The sequence below is a fragment of the Mytilus galloprovincialis genome, chromosome 3 (assembly GCF_965363235.1).
Source record: "Mytilus galloprovincialis chromosome 3, xbMytGall1.hap1.1, whole genome shotgun sequence".
Taxonomy (NCBI): domain Eukaryota; kingdom Metazoa; phylum Mollusca; class Bivalvia; order Mytilida; family Mytilidae; genus Mytilus; species Mytilus galloprovincialis.
In genome coordinates, this window is record NC_134840.1 from 32,166,501 (window position 1) to 32,183,504 (window position 17,004).

At 31.6% G+C, this 17,004-nt stretch overlaps 1 protein-coding gene across 1 annotated transcript in view; it reads right to left on the reverse strand.

Moving 5' to 3' along the window:
• LOC143066380 (rhodopsin, G0-coupled-like) overlaps positions 1–14,068 on the reverse strand; it is a 34,514-nt gene extending 20,446 nt beyond the window's left edge. Inside the window, exon 1 of the mRNA XM_076239327.1 lies at positions 14,030–14,068. Coding sequence (XP_076095442.1) covers positions 14,030–14,044 — 15 coding nt within the window. The 5' untranslated portion in view covers positions 14,045–14,068. The remainder of the gene's footprint in view (positions 1–14,029) is intronic.
• Positions 14,069–17,004: the final 2,936 nt, after the last annotated feature.

Below are 17,004 nucleotides of genomic sequence, written 5' to 3' on the forward strand. Positions count from 1 at the left end.
GGTTTTCCAGTTTGAATGGTTTTACAATAGTATTTTTTTGGGGTCCTTTATAGCTTGCTGCACTCATACCACATCTTCCTATCTATGTTAATACTTTCAACAATGACTATATATAATTAATTTTACCCCTTGTACATTACAAACAAAGGTTCGAACTCCATCAAGCAAAAGAAAAAAAGGAAAGAGCTTCGGACGTTTACTTTTTATTGTAGTTTTTTTTTCAAAATGTTTATTCAAATATCATAGTTACGACGAAAAATATCTGTATTCAAAGATTCAAACAATATTATGTTTTTAAACAAAGCTCATACTCGTTAACGCCTGAAGAGAACCCAAACCATTATCGTTGTATATTTTAACAAATTTTAAGCATTTTTGTCCCAACATGTATAATGTGAGCTGGGAAATATTACAAAAAATAATTTTGTTACTTAAACAGTGCATGTTTCACTTTTACACCAATAAATAAAGGAATATGTACACAAATTTTCAAATCCTAATTCATTATATTGATTAGAATTGTTTTGAGGTCCCTTGTTGATGCCTTTAAGTAAGTAAGTAAATAAGAATACTTATCATCTGTATACAAGTACTAATTTTTCATTCAAAAGTCTTTAAAAGAAATCATCCATTACATGTATTTTTTCGAACTGAACATAAAATCAATATTATATATTTGAAAGTATAATAAAGTCATTTGAGCCTCGAGCATTTCATATTATTTTAAGATTCTGAATTAAGCTATAAAGATAGGTATATATATATAAGATGATTATTGATTATTTGAGCGTATTTATAATACGATCTTATTAAAAAAAGAGCTGTTAATTAAAAAGCGTCAATGGTTTAACCAAGTTACAAAATAGAGAAGCATTAGCAAAATAAAGATTCGATATATCTTATCTTAAAGATAATTTTCTGAATCATAATTAGTCAAAGAGAGTTTGAATTCGCTACTAATAAGGCTGGAGCGAATGGCAGTAATCTTTTTAACAAGCCAACACTTATCAAAAGAAAAATTATCACACATACTGACCGAATTAGAAACGCAACACTAGATTATTCTTTTTAATTTTTATTTTCAAATGTGCAATTTCTGTAATACAAATGTAGGATTATCAATTTCATTCATTATTTCATCGTTTGGAAAAAATACTGTTCAAAAGTTGAATTGATAACGTCATCTTTTATGTTCAAATCATGCGGTATGCACTGAAACACTGGTTTTCTCCTTATCAATGGATTTGTCACCGTCGAGTACAATGACTGCCGGTAACCAAAATCAAAAGAATTGTTAGGAAGGTAAACCAATTCCGTTGGAATGTATTCAATTCTGTTTCGTACCTACTGATTTTGCCTTTGTCCCACCCATAACAGTGTGTTTTGGCAATAATGCTGTTTAAACTGTAGAGTTTTAATAAATTCGTGCGACTCCAATTATCTGGTATGGTTTATAACCTCAAGAACAGACAAAAGCAGCAGTAGTATAAAGTAAAAGTCATTTTTCGATGGAGAGAAAACAATTCGGGTTACAAACCAAAACTGAGGGAACACATCAACTATGGAACAACAGTAACACCGAAGTGACTTAAACAAACGCCAACACATAGAAACGAACTACTTGGTCACAACTGTCATATTCCTGACTTCGTACAAGACACTTTAAGAAAAAATGGTAGGTTGAAACTGGTTTGATAGCATACCAAACATCCCGATTTATGGCAATGTTAAAAATATCGCTAATAACTACGTGACAGAAATATAGCACAACCACACGCAAGAACATTCATAACAGAAAAACGCACAACCGATAATGTAATAGTCGAAACAACATGCAAACCGCAGAACAACAACGTAGATATTCTATCAACGACAAACACCACAGAATATCAAAAACAGTGACGCGCTTAAGTCAGATATTGATTTTTTTCTAAACAGAAAACGTATGGTAAGTATGAATATAGTAGTTATATCAAGCTCAATCATAACGTGGTTTAAAAAATCAATAAAATGTGTGGTGCGTTTTTAAAAGTCAGTATAATCCTAACAAAGTAACTGAAAATTGAAATTATTATCGCTTCTTTTTTACATTATTCAAAGAAAAAAATATATCAAGATTTTGATTTTTTTCTGATTTATTTCTAATTAACGCTTTTATTTATTATTATCAAACTTTTCTTGTTCTTGTGCTATTACCAATAGAACTATATTCCAAACATGCAGTTAACTTTAATTATACCGTTAGCTTTAATCTTCTATATGAAACATTTTGTCAATAAGATTTAAAATTAAGTCGTAGAAAAACACGTTAATTCCAATTCAAGCAAAGATAAGCTTAAAAACCATTATATTCAAAGCTTTATTGGCATATTTTCAAATAGTAAGTGATGGTCACCTAAATGCTTAAATTATTTCTCGAGAAATAGTAAATGACATCCTTACACTATTGACGATTTCAAGTCTTAACCTCCTTAACCTAGTGACCTACACATTGTCAATAACACTTCTCTACGAAATGTGTTAACCAAAGGCCAGAAATATTGTGAGCCTTTGTCCATAAATTGAATACACAACTTCAAAATATTGATAGATTCATTCGAGGATTATCACAGGCAATGGGTTAAAAGCAAGAAAAAAGACTTAGATACTCTTTCTGGATGAAAATAAGGCTGTGAGGCCGTTAATACAAATCAGAATGAAGAAAGTGATAGAATATATCAATACCTATGCTACATGAATCTTCAAAGATCCACATGTTGCAAATATCCTTGTCCTATCTCCATGACATGACAAATTTGTTGTTTTCATCGCAGATAAAGCCCCAAACAACATCGTTTTTGTTTGTTAATCATATTACATAAACTGCTAGATAAATGAATAAGGTATTTAAAATTCACTTGAAAACTCAACATATATCCCAACAACAATTACTAATGAGGAAATCCTAGGAATTTATAGGTATTTTCTATGTGCCTTTGTATTTTCAACAATAGATGAAAAACTGGATCTTCCGTCATTGTAATAAATACTTAAACTACATAAATATCCTTACAAACAACTGTTTATTGCTGGGTTTTCCAAATGCTCTTCTTTCCAAATAATTAACACTAGACTAAGTTTAAATTTCTTGTGAAACTAAATAATCTAGAAGTGTCGTGAATCAGATATGGATACTAAAAAGATCTTTTAGAGTACATCCAATCTAAGACTCTTTCATCTTGCAAACGCATTAAAATATTCGGTATTCTACACTTGACACAAAAACTCTCCATCCAAAACTCAAAGACAAACTGAAAGAGTTGGTCATGCTCTGTTTGATAAAAATGATTGTCAACGTGTTTTTGTCTTAGAGAAGGATACATTCTACTATGTAAAAAACACACTGATTCAAACGAAAAATTCGTGCTGGATTTCATCATTGAATGTATTTATTACGTTTGGAGGACGTGTTTTTCAGCATACAATCGAAAATCTTCTGCGAACAAACTGTGTCCTTCTATTTTCGGATTGTTTCTTTCAAGGGTGAAATCATACGTCTTAGGAAGAAGGAAACTCAGCAGTATTCTTTAATTTTATTTCCGCTATAAATATGATTTTCTCTCACAGAATAATTTTAAATTTGGTGACTATGTTGAACGCATTTATTTCATCGAACTTAAGATGAATGTTACAACATATTCGTTACGTTCGGACGACGTGTTTTTCAACAGACTGTCGGCATTCCAATGGGAACAAATTGTGCCCCTCTTCTTGCTGACTTGTAAAACAAAACTTTACGACAAAAGACATGATTTCAACTTTTCAATTGTGAACTTTCCATTTCTAAGTAGCGACATTCCAGCAACATCTGCAAACGGGGTATATATCTCCCAATTGATACGATATTCCCGTGGTTGCATTTCCTATCATGAATTTCTTGATAGAGGGTGGCTGCTCACAAGGAAGCTATTAAACCCAGAGTTCCAAATGGCGAAGTTGAAATCATCCCTTCGTAAATTTTATGGACGCCTTCACGAGTTTGTTGACCGTTATGGAATAACCCTTTCACAAATAATATTGGATATGTTCTTTACGTCGTAACTACAATCTCCTTCCCTTTCATAAATGTGACCCACCGAATTAGATTATTTACCGGATTTCTTATTACACAAGCAACACGACGGGTGCCACATGTGGAGCAGGATCTGCTTACCCTTCCACCTGAGGTCAACCCTAGTTTTTGGTGGGGTTCTTGTTGTTTATACTTTAGTTTTCTATGTTGTGTCATGTGTACTATTGTTTGTCTGTTTGTCCTTTTCATTTTTAGCCATGGCGCTTTCAGTTTATTTTCGATTTATGAGTTTGACTGTCTCTCTGGTATCTTTCGTCCCTCTTTTACAGATACAGTTTATTTCTTCTCGTATCTATACTAACATCTCAAAAATAGGGGCAAAAGATACCAGAGGGACATTCAAACTCATAGATCGAAAATAAACTGACAACGCAATTGCAAAAAGGGAATAAAACAAACAGACAAATAATAGTACATTTTGTTTGTTTTCTTATATATTTGCGACAAATCATATCAGTCTTCAATTGTAGTTAAAAAGGTAAAAATGTTAGATACACGAACTGAAACTCTAATGTGACGATAATAACTATGTTTTTCATACGTAACATATACGAGGGTCTGGATTTGATTTGATTTGTTGTGTTTCAACCTCAATTTTAAGCACCGTATTTAGACTGTTTCGTGGAGACCAATTTTTATTAATGGAGGAAGCCTGAATGCCTGGAGAAAACCATCTACCTTCGATAGTAAAACTAAAAATCCTAGTCAATTAAGATTGAAGTCGAATACACCCGTACGTGCGGGTTAGAACTCACCTTAGTGTTGACTGGGTAACCTCTGTGTTGACTGGCTAGTGATAACAGTATTAAAAACTTAGACCACTCGGCCACCGAGGCCCCCACGAGGGTCTGGTTGTGATTGACATAATAGAGAGAAAATAGAAATAAAAATAAAAAATGTAAAGAATATGAGACAGAATTAACCATTTGGTTGACTGATTTGATAAAAAATGATCTTTCTTATGAAGGTGAAAACGATGATAAATAAACTTTTAACCTAGTATGAAATCAAACAGACCTAGAATAATCCAATTGCATGTGATCGCTATCTCTTATGTGTTAATTTGTGGTTATATTGGGCTATATGGCCATCGATAGTCTTCGGAGGTCATCTCGATGGTTAATTAGATGAAGTCTAGACAAAAATACACCCGAAAAGTTGATAAACATAATCGAATCCGTGCATTGTTAATTATTTGTTTTGAGACTTTTGAAACTGATACTAGTATTTAAATATACGTTTTTGTATGTTATGAATCAAATTGGAAAATTCGAGTCAAATCTGTGAATCTGAATTTGAAGCTAATTCCATTTAAATTTATAGTAGTTGGATAAGGGTCAAAATTAGTCAAAATAAACATTACGTTAATTATGGAACAATAAGACATATTTCCTATCTAATTCTATTCTTAATTATGATTTATTGTGATAAAAGCCATCCAATCCTGATTGGTTTCAGCTATAAATTGTTCATTATTTGGCCCTTTTCGACCATATTCCATTATGCATGTATTTTAACTCGTTAAATTGATTAACATTGATAAATTTGCTTTATCTATATGTTTAAGCTAAAAATATCAGCTTTGTTTGGTAGGCGAGAATGACAAATGAACAAAATGTACACCCGGAAAAGCATTTGATGAATGATACTGATAACAAGGTATTGATTAAATACCAAATAATGTTTACAAGTGTAACTCATACAGATTGTTTGGCAAATGAAAAAATCATGAAAATGTTGCGAGACAATATATAACGTTTCGCGTAAAGCTTTGTTGTAGTTAAAAAAAAATTATAACCCAAGTTTTATTAACTCCATGCTGTATTTTTAGCAAAAAAGAAGTGCCATAAAGTTAATCAAGTTATTCTCTTGAATTTTAAAAGTATAATGCCTATACGGAAATCTCTGCAGTTGTCAGTCAAATATTTTCGATGTTTAGACATTAACTCCAATTTGATACTATCCTTAATGAAGGATTACTACATACACAGCAGTTAATAATATTTTGTTAAATCAAAAGGCAATACCCCCAAAATTTGACAGATATCATAGTTTCATCGACAGTTATTTATTAGCTGAGTCACATAAGACGACGAATATGTTCCATGTGTGATGTTCACAGCAATTCAGTGACATCACCGAAAGACACTTATTACCAAATTTATCTTTTCGGGTAGCGCATGTGAGGCAGGACACCAGCAAATAACCCCCATTTTGATTGGATTCCTATTGCTCAATCAAAGCTTTGTAGTGTTTTGTCGACGGCTGATTGTCTTTTCGTCGTTTTCAGTTATTTGCAATATTTTTTCGGTTTATCTTCGATTTAAGATTTTAAAATGTTTCCTTGGTGTTTCCGGCTTAGTTTTAAATTCCAAGAAATGATTGTTAAAGTGGTAAGCTTTGAACTAACCAGTAAACAAAAAATGATACTGAGAAACTGATTTTAGATAATAACATTTATATTTGGCTCACAGTTTGCAGATAAAAAACACTGGAACACAATTTCAATCCTATCTCTTCCCCCATAAGGAACCCAATCTATGTTCTACATTTTTATCAGCTTTATCTGCATCGACGATGTAATACAACAGACTTTAAGTAATCACAAATTGCCATAGGAAATAAACTCATCATAGATACCAAGATTAAATTTTGTGGTAGAGGTGGGACATTTAAAGACGTATCGTATCCGTATCTGATACGTTGGCGTATATGCACGTATCTATGGGTTATTGAACTGATAAATCATGTTAAGGAGGGGTATTTGCGAAAAATATCAGTCGAGGGAAATTCATTCTCAAGACTGGTATTTTTCGCAAATACCCCTCAAGAACATGCGGCTATATCTGTTTACTTACACCGAATGTCAATGCTAAAAAATGCATCAATTGATGATCGTGACGTTACCAGCGTCCAGTCGGATAGAGTATTTTTTGGCAAATACCACGGCAGAGAGGGTAAAAAAAGCATATCCTTTTTTGCATATACCCCGGCGGCGTTAAAAATGAACGATATTCATATGATAACAGTAAATTGGAGAAAATACAGTGGCTATCAACCAATCAAAACCAAGGATTCTTACATAAGGTGTAATTATGCCTATAATTGATTATTTATGTGTTTAGATAGTACATATTTATATGTTTTATTTTTGTTTTGTTAGATGTCTTTCGGTCATTAGCACACTGTTTTTATTACACGATAGTTTTCAATCTATTTATGTTTACTCGTTTATAACTAAACACACAATATTTAAACCTTTAATCATCACTTTTCAGACATAAATTTAAATAAATTTAAGTTAAGCAACAAACAATCAATCAATCAATCAAAATTGTGTTATAGGTAGGGTGAATATGTAACGTAGAAACGTAACTTTTAGACCAATTCAGTTATTGAAAATGAAAGAGACAAAGATGAAGTCCTTTCACTATGTTTTTCCAACTCTTTGACATATTCTCCCGATTGATTGCTATATATATATGTATTTTAACAATAACCAATATATAAGTTCAGATACGTCAACGTATCAGATACAGATACGATACGTCTTTAAATGTCCCACTTCTAATAACGCAATACGCACGTTTCGTCTACAAAAGACTCATCAGTGATGCTCAAATCCAAAAATTTTTAAAAGGCAAATAAAGTACGAAGTTGAAATGCATAGAGGACCATAAATTCCTTAAAGTTTTGCCAAATACAGCTAAGGTAATCTATTCATTAGATGTCACAATATGTAAACTGATGTTTTCACTGAGCATAGCAGGCAAAATAGATATCTAAGAAGTGAACACAATACGTAAACTAGTAAGTGCACTGAACATAGTACACTCACCAGACAAGACAACAATCTGTGACCACAATATAAACATTAATGTTTTCATTGCACAAAGTAATTACAACAGACATCATAGAAGTGAACACAACATTTTCCCGATGCAATTACTGAAGAAAGTTACATGTGTTATGTGAATTCAATATAAATCCCATGATTTGCAAATGAAGCATGATAATTTTTGTTTCTTTTAAGCATTTTCTCTAATGCACGATTCAAACGCGATAGGGTTCCATATAGATATCCAATATAAATTCCAAACCCAGCGACACCATCCAGTTATCATGTCTCGTTGACAACTAATGACATGATTGGAGTGTGACAGAGTCACCCTTAACCACTATAATTATATACCATATATGGAAGGCCTGATGGAATGTTGCAACATAAACATGAACAGTTTTTTTTCCATTTGGAAAGCTAAAATCAATATAACGTATTTCATATAACAGAAATCAACTATAGAATATATCAAGTTGAAAGAGATGGACATCTACACTGACAAATTTACTTGTGAATCCCTCCCTATCAACCTTGTATGGCTGGCCTTTTTTCCGATTGAGATCAACAGCTCAACCGTATGTTTTCATATGATATCAGAAAATATGTACTTTAAAGGAAATTCTACACATTCTAATGTATATTTAATCATCAATAATTGATTTCACTCGCGTTGCACTATGTACCGTTTTGTTTCCTCTATGAAGCTGAAGTAAATGAGTATTGTTTTTCAGAAGGAAATAAATCAGAATACCATATTGTTTAATAAATGAATATGCAACAGTCAAATTTCAGATTTTATTAAGCGATGATAATTCATTAAATTGAAATGACACTGCATTGCAGTCCAATATAGTTTGAAATATCGTGTTCAAGTATTATGATTTAGTTTGAGTACAAATATTCATAGAATTTAAATGATTATTTCTAAAAGTTCATAAAAAAACTTGATATTTTGTATCATTGAATTGTATTTAGCATATAGTCCATAATTCATTTTCATCAAAATAATTATTGCACAATGTATGCATGATGTAAAATATAATAAGTGATGTACGAGTACATAAATTTAGTCAATATGGAGACTCCCAACTCAAAAGTTAATTGAACTGAATGGTATCATTCTTAATAATCAGGGAAAGGGGCTATGGTATATTCTGCAACACTAGCTTTATGCAACAGATATCATTTGCAAAATGTCTGTAACAAGTCAGGAATATAACACACAATCATCATTCTTTTAAGAGAAAACTCAGTCAATATGGTCATTGAATTTCCTTTCAAATCGTATCTAAAATCAGAAACAAACAGAAAATGATGGTAAGCTCTTAAACGTTTTTTTTTTTTTTTTTTTTTTTTATTATTTTTATCAAAATGTAAAGACGAATGAGGTTAAGATGGACTACACATTTTATTTCTTCAACGGTATTTTTCGATTGTTGTACTTAGATTTACGTACAAAATATATTTAATGTCATGGTTAACACATGGTTTTAAGAAATGATAACAACAGTTTGAATCTCCAGGACAGCTCAAAGCCGAATACCTAAAAGCCAATGACGCATTAAATGTAGATATGATAAATAGTATGGGTCACCGGCATTTTTTCACGCTAGAGGTTGCTCAAAATTGTGTATTTTGTGTAGATAATACAATGAAAATCCAATGTTGTGTGACAAACAGAAAATAAATTTATAGAATTTTATGATAGAATATAAGCAGATAGCTCTTATTAAATGTTTTAGCTAATACATTAAATTTTATCATAAAAGTAACTTGAGCTGAGTTATCTTCCCTTATATATGAGTTATCTCCCCTTATTTGGCTAAGATGCAAAAAAAATATAATCAAACAAAACTATTGTCAGTTTTGAAAATAAACTCAACATAGATACCAGGATTGGAATTTTGTATTTGAGCCACACGCACGTTTGATCTACAACAGACTATACAAACATGTGGTTTAATGGTAAACGAGACAACTCTCTATCAGAAACCAAATGACATAGAAATTAAAGGGACACTAGCTGTCAAATTCATATTAAGCCGATTTGACTCAAATTCTTATATTTGATTTATAACAGTGTAAAACATTTATCCAATTACAAAAAGTATAAAATAAGCAATTTACAGGGCATGAGGTCGATTATGTGTATCCGAGACGGACGCAAGAAATTAATAACGTGTTGTTTTCAATATTTTACATCACTGGGTCGATACCTCTGCTGGTGGACTGTCAGTCCCCGAGGGTATCATCAGCTCGGTAGTCAGTATTTCGGTACTGACATGATTTAACAAACTTTACTAAAATTGTCCGTTTATAAATTTATAAATTATTAAGAAACTAAGGTTTCAACTCCCTCAGGCAAAGTTGGCTTTAGATTAATTTGGCTAATTATTTTAGGTATTTTTTGACATTCAGCTCTTCAACGGTTTCGGTACTTATACATCTTCGGATTTCAAATGTTTGGCTTTGAGCGTTCCTGATGAAGGTAAATCCAGAAAAGCGCTTCGGACGCAAGAAATTAATAACGTGTTGTTTTCAATATTTTACATCACTGGGTCGATACCTCTGCTGGTGGACTGTCAGTCCCCGAGGGTATCATCAGCTCGGTAGTCAGTATTTCGGTACTGACATGATTTAACAAACTTTACTAAAATTGTCCGTTTATAAATTTATAAATTATTAAGAAACTAAGGTTTCAACTCCCTCAGGCAAAGTTGGCTTTAGATTAATTTGGCTAATTATTTTAGGTATTTTTTGACATTCAGCTCTTCAACGGTTTCGGTACTTATACATCTTCGGATTTCAAATGTTTGGCTTTGAGCGTTCCTGATGAAGGTAAATCCAGAAAAGCGCTTCGGACGCAAGAAATTAATAACGTGTTGTTTTCAATATTTCATATTTATTATAGTCTAGACGCCATCTAATTAACTATCGAATGATTCCGGCGACCTTTGATGACCATATAAGCGATATAATACATATAGGAAGATGTGGTATGAGTGCCAATAAGACAACTCTCCATCCAAATAACCTTTTATAAAAGTAAATCATTATAGGTCAAAGTACGACCTTCAACACGGAGCCTTGGCTCACTCCGAACAGCAAGCTATAAAGGGCCCCAAAAAATACTAATGTAAAAACATTCAAAAGTGAAAATCAACGGTATAATTCATATAAAAACCTATATAAGCGATATAAACATGCATAAAGATAAATATAGCTATTTCTAGGTCTGTTCAATTTCATATTATAGATTCAATTAAGATGTTTATCGTCGTTTTTACCTGTATACAAATGAATTTTTGTGAATCGAATCAGTTAATGACATGATTTACCTTTGTTTCACTTACAATGTTGAGGTTCTTTTCTTTAAATAATCGAACATGCACTCGTTCATGCTATAACCATCTCTAGCTAAAGGGTTTAATTGAAGTTCACATGAATACAGATTCAATGAGATCGAATTATTCACTTGTAAGTGAATAATTCATGGCCGATGTTTCGTACTTTATTTGGACAAGATTGAACCATACTGGCTGCTAAAAGCGAATTATTATTTCATTATTTCACTTTCATTGATGATTGAACAAAAAATTAATCATATGTTTTTTTATATATATATATATATATATATATCTCGTAGCTAGTGCCCCTTAAATAACTATAGGACACCTAACGACTATTGACAATGAGCATTATCAACTATAAAAGGCCCGGAAATGACAGATGCAAAACAATTTAAACAAGAAAACTCACGGCCTTGTTTATGTAAAAACGGAATGCTATTCCATATACAGCAACAAACGACTACGTTGGGCAAGCTCCAACATAATGCGTCGGGGTTAAGCATGTAAGCAAGCGTCCAAACCTCTGTCTAACCTTTAACAGTGGTGTAATAGTTAAATATATGATCAAACTATTAAAATCAGTTAAAAAGGACTTATTCAACTCATCAAATCGATAAAAAGTAGGAAAAGATTTTTTAAACAAAAACACAGACCGGACGTGGCAAGGTATATCTACATACCTACAACAACAAAAAAAAAAACCTCCAAGTACAAATCTGAGAGTACTCACAGTTATTGACAGCTTGTTCAAAGCCAATAACAACTAATAAAGGAATCGTGTATCTAAGACTAAACTATCGATCAGTACACCTCAGTACACATCAACCATTTTATGGATTTTTTGTAAAGACGTCATTAACAGTCAGAGAAAAATTTGAAATTGTACAATGCCAAAATACAGGTATCGACAGATTGTAGAATCGTGAACGTGCACATTAATATGCACATTACAATGTTAGTTATGTTTTTATTAACTGATAAAAAAATCAATATCTATACCAATAAAACAAAATATAAAGATCTAATAACAGTTGAAAATCGGTAACCTTTTCAATTACGGTTTTTAAAAGGGATTGTATTTTCCCCGTATAGTATCTACATATACACACAGAATTCGGATATGTTATCCCGTTTGAAATAGATTTTCTACTGGTACAGCCAAACAATCATTTGTATCTATAGAAGAATATAGTACAGGTTTTGAGTAATAATGTATGTGACTAATCTAAAACTATTTATATGTGTATATGAAACTTAGTTTAGAAAATAGGATAGAAATTAGAAGAAAAAAATAAACATTTCTGTTCAGTACAGTGTTTATATTCATTTGATAAAATTTACTGTTTGCAATGGCATAAATTGTTCTATATAATAAAAATGTTTTTATCACAAGCAAAAAACCCTAGCCGTATTTGGCACAACCTTTTTCAACTTTTGATCCTCAGAGCTTTACAACTTTGTCCCCCTTTTTTTAACTTTCGAACTTTTATATCTGGGCGTCACTGGTAAGTCTTGTTTGGATGAGGCGCGTTTTTGACGTAATGAATTTTAAACCTGATGCTTTTTGTTATCTATTATTTATGTGTTTCTTTGCCTAATACGTTCTGCTATTTATTTGTATTGTAGTCCTGTATGATATCTTGTCATTTTAATGTTATATTTAACAATGTCATCAAAGTGCGAAGTTTGGCATGCCACAAATCCAGGTTCAACCCACCATTTTTTTTCTTTAAAACTGTCCTGTACCAAGTCAGGAAAATGGCCATTGTTATATCATAGTTCGTTTCTGTGTGTGTAACATTTTTACGTTGTGTTTCCGTTGTGTCGTTTGTTTTCTCCTATTTTTGAGTGTGAACTCACATTATTATAAGACGTGTCACGGTACTTTTCTATCCCAAATTCATGTATTTGGTTTTGATGTTATATTGGTTATTCTCATCGGATTTTGTCTAATGCTTAGTCCGTTGCTGTGTGTGTGTTACATTTTAATGTTGTGTCGTTGTTCTCCTCTAATATTTAATGCGTTTCCCTCAAATTTAGTTTGTTACCCCGATTTTGTTTTTTGTCCATAGATTTATGAGTTATGAACAGCGGTATACTACTGTTGCCTTTATTTATATCTCTTTTCAAACTTTATAACTGGAAATAAGTTTCTGATGACTACTTTTGAAACGCTTAACCTCACTTGAAAGCAGAATGTAATCCAGTAAGGGTGATGATATAAGTGGTAAATTTCAAATATATCTTTGTTATAATTTATTAAATTGTGAAAATAACAACAAAAAACAAAAACAAACAAAACAAAGTAACAAAAAAAAAATAATAATTTTACCAATTTATGAATAGAAATCAGTGCCAAAATCTTTTCAAAACACGTTTATTAAAAATCTAAAACTTTTAATGAAAAGAAGTCATTTAGTGTTAAAACTACTTTTCATAAAACACCTAACCATTAGACAAAAATGGAACAAAATAAAATACTTCATAAAAAGTAAAAAGTAAAAAAGCAACCTGTAATGCACTGTAAATTATCCAAATTAATATATTATTATTGCAAAAATTGTGACGGAATCAAATTAGCAAAAAAAACATAGTTTGATAGCATTATTTGATGCATCAACAAACTGGAAAGTTTCTCACTCTACAATATAAAAATCATAAGTTTGACCATAAAAATATATCAATAATTATATATTTAGCTTGAAAATGATAAGTAAAATAGCTTACCAGTTTATTCATCATGTTTTGTTTCGATTAGAAATCGTTATCTCCTCTCTGAATGTTAAAGCTCTATAACCACTAAAGGTAAAATTGTCTCTTCTGTCCTTCGTATTAACCAATCGTAAAGCATCATCTTCGCTGATTGTATCAATACCTGTTGTTAATGGTTCAATCATAAGACAAAATCCCGATAATTCAAGGAAGCAAAATGCAATTAATTTATTTATCTGATGTAACCAGCCTCGTAGATTTTAATACATTTTAAAATAATCAGTGTTATTAGAATAAGCTAACGACATTTCATTGAAAAGATTGTAGATTGTTTTTATGATATTTCAATCATTCTAGTTTTTATCTTTTTATTTTTGGGATTTGAATATTAATTTTGTGTTGAAAAAGATTGATTAGGCGTTGAATTTTATTTTACATAAGTTGAATGTATATAAAAAAAGGAAATGTAGGATGATTTTAATAGAGAAAACCTACACCAAAAAGAAAAAGGATATAAACTACTGTGCATCGTATGGCTTTTAAAATTAATCTGAACCAACACTGTTAAGTAAGCCGTTAAAGGCAACGAAAATACTAAAGGGAAAACTCCAGGGATAAAACTTACTGTCTGGTAGAATTTTACGAGAATCGAAAACAATTAATGAAAACCATCACTATCACAGACTGCTACATTTAGACAGATACAGAAGGAATGCGTCGGGGTTTCACATGTTTGTGAGTGCTCAGTTATACCTTAGCATAGAACAGTGTTGTAGTAATTCTACATTTGAACAAAATGTAGAAATCAGATGAAAAGATTCATAGAAGCAACTAACAAATTACAGCTGAAACAAAGAAACAAATCTTACAGTATTCTTAATCACAGATAGCTCCAGTTAAATTTCAACAAACTAATTTTCCTATTACCCTAGCTTAAATTTCCATCAGTACACCATACAATCTTTGATTGAAAAGATAAACATGTTTTTTTTTCTTCCGTTTAGTCAATATTCTAAATTAAGGTACATCTCTCCTCGGTTCATCTTCCTCTTAGCATATTATTGAGGGAAAGAAAGGCAATTAATCTATACTCGATAGCCCTTTCAGAAGTGCTTTATCTAACATGATTTAAAAAGTACATCAAACTGTAGGAGATGTAATTTATAGCAATCGAACGAGAAAAACAAACTAAGGACACATAGAGGACAACATATGGTGTAGTTTGCAACAATAGATGTCAATTTCTAAATCGTCACAATATAAAAATTGTGAATGCATGTAACAGAAACGATAAAAAAATCTACCATTGTCTCGCAATTCTGCAAATAATGTAACAATTTAGGAAGAATCCTAAGTTTACAAAAAGTAAATAATTCAATACTTAAAAAGCTTTTACTACATAAAAGCGTTTACTCTTGTCTTTACCCTAGATCACCCTACAAGAAACTGTCATAGACTGCAATATATCGTCCGCATATTTCCAAAATGTTCACTTAAATTGATGGCATCATGTGTTAAAACAGTTATTGGCCAATCAAATCGGTATATATCATCGACTTGTTTGGTTCAATATCTATAATTTAACAAATGACAAAATCTCTTTGTTCTTACTGTACTATAATTTGGATAATACACAGCAAAGGTTGTGCATTAACTTCCTTTATTAATATTGCATAGTTAAAAGGTACTTTTACCTATTTGGACTGATCTAGGACTTATCAAATGGGTGTGTATACCATGAAATGGCAGAATACCGCCGGGTTTAACGATGACATGCTAAAAACCGATATAATTGCCCAATCAAAGAGGTGCATACGCCCTCTTCCTCTGAATCCGCCATTACCATTGATTAATTAACAACTTTGTACAATATTTGTCGTTTGAAAATATGAAATAGAAAGTGTTTCTCATTCTTGAACATTGTATGATATTTTGTTTACACTGTAAATCATAAATAAATAGAAAAAGTAGTATAGCGCTGTTCGAAAGTCACAAATCGATTGACAGAAAACATATCCGGGTTACAAACTAAAACTGAAGAATAAAGGCAACAGTAGTATACCGCTGTTCAAAACTCATAAATCCATGGACAAAAAACAAAATCGGGGTAACAAACTAAAACTGAGGGAAACGCATTAAATATTAGAGGAGAACAACGACACAACATTAGAATGTAACACACACAGAAACGGACTAAGCATTAGACACAATCCTATGAGAATAACAAATACAACATCAAAACCAAATACATGAATTTGTGATAGATAAGTACCATGACACGTCTTATAATAATGTAAATTCACACTCAAAAATAAGAGAAAACAAACGACGCAACGGAAACACAACGTTAAAATGTAACACACACAGAAACGAACTATAATATAATAATGGCCATATTCCTGACTTGGTTAAGGACATTGTTAAAGGAAAAAATTGTGGGTTGAACCTGGTTTTGTGGCATACCAAACCTCCCTCTTTTATTGCCATGTGAAATATAACATTAAAATGACAACACAACATTACAGGACTACAATATAAATAAATAGGAGAACATAATGGACACAGAAACACACGAATAATAGCTAACAAAAGGCGACAAGTTTAAAATTTTAATACGCCAGAAGTACATTTTGTCCACACAAGATTTACTAGTGACGCCCAGATATAAAAGTTTGAAAGCCGAAACAAGTACAAAGTTTAACAGCATCGAGGACCAAAAGTTGTGTCAAAAACGGCCAGGGTTTTCTGTTAGGTACCAGAACATCCCTGTTATTTAGAATAGTTTATACTTTTGCAAACAGTAAATTTTATAAAATGACTATACAAAAGATATATGATAAAACTGACGTATTAACTAATTACAGGAAACAACCGAAATACACTACATAACCCGACGAAATGCAGCACATTCGAATAAGTTTAAACCTCAACGCCAAGTGACGTCATATTTTAAATTGTAAAAAATGACAAAAAAATTACGTCACATTTGA